A 7,871-nucleotide genomic window follows, 5' to 3' on the forward strand; every position below is an offset into this window, starting at 1 on the left:
CCTATAGATGGCCCTAGTTTTTTTACATTCACTGCTTTTCAGTTAGTACCGACTCCGAAGAAAGCAGTTAAAATTTGATATTATACTCATAAGTTTGTGAGTTATTGTGCTAAGAGTGACAATAGTTTTGTTGTTCTCAAAACAAATGCACTGCTTCTTGATGGTAAAAATACCATTCAAGCGAAGTAATGGTTTGAAAAGTGTTATAAGTTCTCCGCTCTATCAGAAATAACAATAAAACGTTGGTTTCCTGACTGTTGAGATGCGGGAGAGAAAACAAGGTTGTAAATAGAATACAATTTATTTTCTCTCTTCCTTGAGTAAATTAATACCCAAAGACCAGTTATTTAATTAATAATAAAGAATACATTTTCCATTCGATACAGTTTACTATCAAATTACTAAAATATAATCATACACCATGCAGTAAAAACAAATTCGAACCTCATGATATAATACTTGAGGGATTAATTGCTTGTTGACTCAATTTCTATAAATAATATATTGTCTGAAAAGTCCCGAGCCTGACCTATAGATGGCCCTAGTTTTTTTACATTCACTGCTTTTCAGTTAGTACCGACTCCGAAGAAAGCAGTTAAAATTTGATATTATACTCATAAGTTTGTGAGTTATTGTGCTAAGAGTGACAATAGTTTTGTTGTTCTCAAAACAAATGCACTGCTTCTTGATGGTAAAAATACCATTCAAGCGAAGTAATGGTTTGAAAAGTGTTATAAGTTCTCCGCTCTATCAGAAATAACAATAAAACGTTGGTTTCCTGACTGTTGAGATGCGGGAGAGAAAACAAGGTTGTAAATAGAATACAATTTATTTTCTCTCTTCCTTGAGTAAATTAATACCCAAAGACCAGTTATTTAATTGATAATAAAGAATACATTTTCCATTCGATACAGTTTACTATCAAATTACTAAAATATAATCATACACCATGCAGTAAAAACAAATTCGAACCTCATGATATAATACTTGAGGGATTAATTGCTTGTTGACTCAATTTCTATAAATAATATATTGTCTGAAAAGTCCCGAGCCTGACCTATAGATGGTCCTAGTTTTTTTACATTCACTGCTTTTCAGTTAGTACCGACTCCGAAGAAAGCAGTTAAAATTTGATATTATACTCATAAGTTTGTGAGTTATTGTGCTAAGAGTGACAATAGTTTTGTTGTTCTCAAAACAAATGCACTGCTTGTTGATGGTAAAAATACCATTCAAGCGAAGTAATGGCTTGAAAAGTGTTATAAGTTCTCCGCTCTATCAGAAATAACAATAAAACGTTGGTTTCCTGACTGTTGAGATGCGGGAGAGAAAACAAGGTTGTAAATAGAATACAATTTATTTTCTCTCTTCCTTGAGTAAATTAATACCCAAAGACCAGTTATTTAATTGATAATAAAGAATACATTTTCCATTCGATACAGTTTACTATCAAATTACTAAAATATAATCATACACCTCATGATATAATACTTGAGGGATTAATTGCTTGATGACTCAATTTCTATAAATAATATATTGTCTGAAAAGTCCCGAGTCTGACCTATAGATGCCAACACATTGCCTAATTTTAACAGAAAGCTATTTTATTATATTAGCTTTTAATGTTTGGTTGAAATAATAATAAAATTAGACTTTTTTTGAACCCTTGATATAACACATATCACATAGAGCCCATTGATTCTCTAATTTTAATATTGTTTTCAAAATTGCTTCATCTTTTCAACCAATCCTTCAAGGTCCGCAAATAGCTGGTTGCCAGACCTAAACTGGACGGTAGCTATCAAAGCAATTCAAAGAGATATTTGATCATTATTTGCATCGAGTTGTGGCACAATGCGTTATATCAATTATAGTATTTTAATAGCTTTACCTCATTCGATAATTATTGCGTATGATCTATAATAGTGTTCTAAACTACTCACGATTGCTATATTTTGGATTACAATCATAAAATCCGCAATGTTTAATAACCTTAATAATATTTTATTTCCTACCATTAGATATTATTTGTATGGCTGATTACGTTAAGCAATATACAGCTTATTAAAACACTAGTGACACGGAAGACCTGGCAAACGTTGCAATGTTGCCGCGGCAACTCTGAGCCTTAGTACATTTTGGCTCTGACATATAGCAAAATTTTAATATAAATAAAATAATGATTATATGATATATGATAATAATGAAACAAAATTGATATGTATTATAATTTATTTTAACATCATAATATTTCTAACGCATATACTAAGAAGAACTTAAAAGGACAATTAATTACACAGCCACAATAATTTATAGGTTAGAGTTGTTTTATTATGTACACATTGAAATTTTTCCACACTAGTATATGTAGGGTTCTAGGCGCTTTTTTTTCTGTAGTGGTACCACCTGAAGGCTTAATCCACCTAATTAAAGCTTTCACACTCTATAATACAATTTCCTACAATTAAAGTATATTAGTTGTATACAAACCTTTAGTTGTTTCCTATTTCATCTCCCTGTCTTGGTAACTATCAGCATTGAATAATAAACCAACATTCATAAAGTTTTATTCAATCACTATCACTTTCAGAAACACCAATCAAGTTAATAACTAAGCTGTTTATATCCAATCTATCAAAAACTTGCTCAAGATTCTGCCATTTATCAATTTCTTCCTCGATGTGTCTGATCGAGCTCACACAAACCGAAGGTGTTATTTTCGGCAATGCCTCTTTCCACACATCCAGACCGTTCTGGTTTGGTTTGATTTTTGGACGAAAAGAATGTTCTTCTCGACCTGAGTATCTGTTGCAATAGTTCATATAAACTCTATTGGATTAAATATGCAGTGATAAGCAGGAAGACATAATACTCTGTGGCCATAACGTTAAGGTTACTACCTGATCTACCATGTATCTTTTCTCTTATTCTTATCTTTCTCTTTCTTCTAAATATTTCATATATATTTACCGAGTAACAATTTGAAATAGTTAATTTTTTAACCTGATTTCCTCGAAACTTATTTTATGTACTTTAAACCATTCCTTAATTGCAGCCTTTGTTGATATACTTTTTGGGATTTTCCCCACCAGTGTACTATAAGTATGGTAGATATGGTGCATTGTACGTAAAATAAATTGACGATTCGTCCAAGTTCTTTAAAAGCTGATTCTGATTGATTTTCAAACTACTGTAAAAATAAGTTGTTACACATATCTTCATAGTAGTCACCCTTGCACCTAGAGGAAAAGACTAATTTTGCACCAGGAATAAAAGCATTCCAGTTTCCAGAATGAAGAACAATAAGTCTGCAATAAATTTTTAATAAATATTATGGCTAACAAAACCTAATCGATAGTTAGCTTTTTCGGCGTTCACCTTTTTCCATCAACTTTTGTTGCTTTTACACTATATTTATTATCATCTTGCCATGAACGACCCAATGTACCATTCTGAAATATTTAAACCTCATTTAAATATACATATTGATATAATAATTCTTCCTTGATTTTGTAATTAGATTTAAAAAATTCTACTCTTTTAAAAGCAATCTCTTGAAGTTCCATTAAACCCCTTCGTGGGTTATCTTTACACCACTTAAATCCTATATTACCCAACAGTGTATGAAGGGATGTTCTACAACCCTCAAATAGCTGTATATCTTTTGGTGTTTTATGGATACATTCCAGACTAACAATTTTCTCTGAAACAATTGTATCAAATTATGTCTCGGTTGAAAAAACTTCTTACTGTCTTTTACATTTACGTATATATGATCTCTGAAAAAACAAGCTGATCTTGATTCCTCCTATTTCGCATAAACACGGTCTCTTTTTTGGTGAATTTAGAATAGTTTATATTGTTTTTTATTTTTGGAGATAGTCTAGTGACCGTGCCCGTATAAATATTCAGTGCAACTGCAAAGCACAAAAAAGATTTTCAATAAAAACCCCGGCGATTTCAAGTTTATTATAACAAAGCGTTAAAACAACGTTTATAACCCGTCATTATAATATTTTAAAGAATTTTGCAGACATTTGACAAACGAACAACAGGCAGGCTTTTGCAGGCTCTTTCGGTTACATGATCGAACTTCTCTAACAGCATTCTATCGCTTTTTAAATAGAATAAAATGAGGAGGATAATATTGTCTGACTGGAAAACGAATCTACAACTTTTGACGGACACATATTGACACACCTGTCATTACTGTTTAAGAAAATTTATATGAAACCGCAAAAATACAATGTATTTTATATTATTATTTTAGTTAATAGACAATGCAAACATTACAAGCTTCTTCCAACTTCTATCCAAAACATAGAAACAATTATCGTAGATAACTAGAATTATTTATTCTTAAAAACGTGAAATATACTTATTATTATTCTTTTTTCAGAACCAATTATTACAGTACTGCTTTCTAATGTAATGTCTTTAAATAAATATATCTCCAAGTACACGTAAACATTTTTAATGCACACTTTCTTCTAAATTTAATGCCAGTTATGTCCAAATCGACCGAATCTTATTGATTTGAACGTTTATTATTTGCAATTTTAAATACAGGCGATCTTGAACGCACCAAACAGGAACAAACGGTCACAGTTTTCTATTTCAATTGGCGCAATTCTAATCGCTTCTCCGTCTAATTCGCCTTCGCCGTATAGTCAGTCTCCGTCCGACACTAATCTAGGCCGAGCAGCACCTACCAATGATTCACGGGTACGCGGGGTGGTAGGAAAACAAGAAGAAATCTTGCTTCGGGATGCCCCTCTTCAACTAAGGGTCACGGTTTGAAGGCAAGGTCAGGTGGAGTGTCACGAATGATACTATAAAATAACCTGCGAGCGTTTCATGGGCATTAGTCGATCACCATCCCAGTGCAGCATGAAAATTCCGGTGCTGGTAGTCGGTTTATGTGTGGTGACGGTGTTCGCGCAATCAAACACAGAGGGCGCCGGGTTTCGTGCGATGCTCAAGGTCTACGACGAGTGCTCCAAATCGGATTTTTCGACATGCCTCAAGAAAAAAGCGATAACGTTTTTGGACAGGTTAGGACGCATGGAAAGACTGGCTCTCGTGGATGGAATCACCCTCATTAAATCACCCGACGTCAAACCTGTCACTCCGGTGGTCACCGAGAACGAGATTGATCAAAACCTTCCCCGAACCCTGGAGGGAAAGGATGAGTTCCTTAACAAGTTGCTCCTGGAGAAAGCCGGAAACCTGCTCGGTTCCAGGACTATCGAGATCTCTGTACCTAAAGTGTCAGAACTTGTGGAAGAAGGTAAATGACAATAATATATTTCGTCGTTTTCGAGTCATATTTTATTGTATAATATTTAGGAAGAGATGGTGACTTTGGTGGCAGTGGAGGAGGAGGTGGTGGAGGTAAACGCCGAGGCGGTGGTAAAGGAGGCGGCGGTGGTAAAATGAAGAACATGATGGGCGGTATGATGATGGCAATAGCAGCAAAAATGGCCGCATTAATACCCGTCGCCATAGCCGGTCTGTTTCTGCTGGCAGGAAAGGCATTGATCACTGCGAAGATCGCGTTGCTGATATCTGGTATAATAGCAGTAAAGAAATTATTCGCGGCCAAGAATCAACAGCACACCGCCAGCGTACACAGTGGATGGAGTAGCGGCGGTGGTGGTGGCGGTGGGGGCTGGCAACCCTCGGGAGGCGGTTGGGATCGCAGATCCCTGGAAGAAGCCCAGCTGGCAGCCTATAAAAACTACAAACAATCGTAAAACAAATAGTTAAGGCAGACTTATTTATTTATTTATTTGTTTTTTGTTATTGTACAAATGTTACTAGGATATATGTTCTCTATTAATACATCCCATTACTTTAATTTATCCTATTATTGTTCTTTTATATTTCTTTCTATTTCGAAATCTAGTCAATCAGAAAAACATTGATTTTGTTTGTTATCAACCTTCTCGTTTTGTTATTATACCTTTTTAAAACAATAAAACCATAATAGTTTTACTTAATTTTCTCCTTGCATATCCCATGTATTTAAATACATTTCCTCGATAAGTCAATTTTTTTCTTGTGTTTTTTGAATCGAAAAGATTTCAGTAATGATCTAAATTGATTACAAGGGTTAATACAAAATTTGGCTTTTACTGTAAGACATCAAATTCTTTAGGCCGTAATTAGACGAAAAAAAAATGTCATGAAAAAGTTTGCTTTTTTATTTGGGGAACCGCTTGAACAATATTTTTCCAAAATCTGTGGTGTTAATTTTTAATTCAAATGAAACCATTTAAATGAATATTTTAATTATTTTTATTAAGTTTTACTATCAAAATAACTTACAAAATAGTAGAAAATAATTTAAAAGTGCACCTTTTTGCTTATTCTTTTATGTTCATATGTACTATGTCTTTATAAACCACAAATATAGTCTCCCATCATATTTTCATTGTATTCATATATGTATAATATCATTAAGCAAATTCCACTGTTTTAAGCGAGAGCCCAAAGGCTCTGCTTAACTTTTTGGCAAATTTAAATCCCAAATTAAATCACTAAAATCTTCTGTAATAAAATATGGTGTTTTGGTTGTTCTGCTGTAGGTAAAAACTCCTTATCAGAATTACATATATGAGAACTAAGAGATGAGCTACATTTCCGCGATAATTTTTTCGATGGCTCAGGTACTGGTCGTGTCAGATCATGGGCGACTGGAGCAGAAGAGGATTCCAGGTCAGGATATTTGATAGGTTTTACATTTTTACCTCTACATCTTTTACTCGGAATCACAATGCAAAAGTAGCAGTCGTTAACTTGATCTTTTGGTTCTCGCCAGATTCTTGGTGTTGTAAATTTCATTGACCCTTTCTCACCTCGGTACCAACCTAAAGTATAGAAACGGAATTTAATATGTCTATTATCTTAAATTCACCATTTAATTAAAATTTGGTGATTACCTTCCAATCATCTTTTATAATTATTACAAGCAACATGTGGAGCCTATATCTTCTCTTGATTCCGAACAGGATAGTTAAAATCGGCTTCGTAGGCTTCACAGAGAACGTGAGATGTATTGAATTCGTATTTTACGTCTCAAACTTTAATAAATTGTCCACACCAATAACAAAATACATCGGGATCATATTTACACTTTTCCAACGACATTTTAAGGTATTCTAGATTTGTACAAAACAAATCCAACAACCTGATCTTTGTTTGTCGCTCTAGTGCCATCTATGAGCGCTGTGTGCACGTTTAATCCCCACTCTGATCGCGAAGTATTTTTAGATCTAGTAAAAATAATTAAAATTTATAAAAAATTCAAAGAAGTTTATTATTACCATAATTATTACAAAAGCATACCAGTTTGGAAAGAATCCACGAACAAAACTCCTTTAGGGGCCACTTTCTTGGCTAATTCTAAACACTCAATTAATTTGATGGTAAAATCTATATATTAATCAACTTAACGAAAATTTTGCCTCCCTTTTTGAAGAAAACGGTTAAAGCTTATATCGGGGAAGACTAGGCCTAATATTCTTGTGCAATATGCACTACAAATAAATATATTCCAATAAAACGAAAGACCCCCAAAAAAAGTAAAATACATTTGAATTTGTATAATTGTTACTAGGATATATGCTCTGTACTGGAATGTATATAACTGTGCAAGAAAAACCCGACATAGCTGAATAATTGATCCCAAAGTAGATTAACAAAATTCGAAAATAACAATAACCGTCTGTTTTCTTCACTTACAAGGTATTCAGATTATCGAAATCACAATAATGATTTAATTTGTCTGGTTAAAAAAAGGAAGATAAGAAAAATTGTTCTTGCTTAAGGACTGTTATTAATTGATATGGTTCTGGAGACATAGTATA

General features: G+C 33.4%; 1 protein-coding gene across 1 annotated transcript; it reads left to right on the forward strand.

The window, feature by feature from the left end:
- The first annotated feature begins 4,842 nt into the window (after positions 1 to 4,842).
- Positions 4,843 to 5,860, forward strand: LOC143199608 (uncharacterized). The gene is made up of 2 exons (XM_076409532.1): positions 4,843 to 5,290; positions 5,350 to 5,860. The coding sequence occupies exons 1-2, from the start codon at positions 4,858 to 4,860 to the stop codon at positions 5,754 to 5,756; spliced, it is 840 nt and encodes a 279-aa protein (XP_076265647.1). The 5' UTR covers positions 4,843 to 4,857; the 3' UTR covers positions 5,757 to 5,860.
- The last annotated feature ends 2,011 nt before the right edge of the window (positions 5,861 to 7,871 follow it).

Source organism: Rhynchophorus ferrugineus, unplaced genomic scaffold, assembly GCF_030347505.1.
Source record: "Rhynchophorus ferrugineus isolate W39M unplaced genomic scaffold, kcgeb_rfMv2 rfM7, whole genome shotgun sequence".
NCBI lineage: Eukaryota > Metazoa > Arthropoda > Insecta > Coleoptera > Curculionidae > Rhynchophorus > Rhynchophorus ferrugineus.

What these genes read in the sequence shown, in the direction of transcription:
- LOC143199608 (XM_076409532.1), top strand. Translation starts at nt 4,858, where the DNA reads ATGGGCATTAGTCGATCACCATCCCAGTGCAGCATGAAAATTCCGGTG. An exon ending in GTCAGAACTTGTGGAAGAAG is followed by an intron (nt 5,291 to 5,349) that starts GTAAATGACAAT and finishes TATAATATTTAG; the next exon opens with GAAGAGATGGTGACTTTGGT.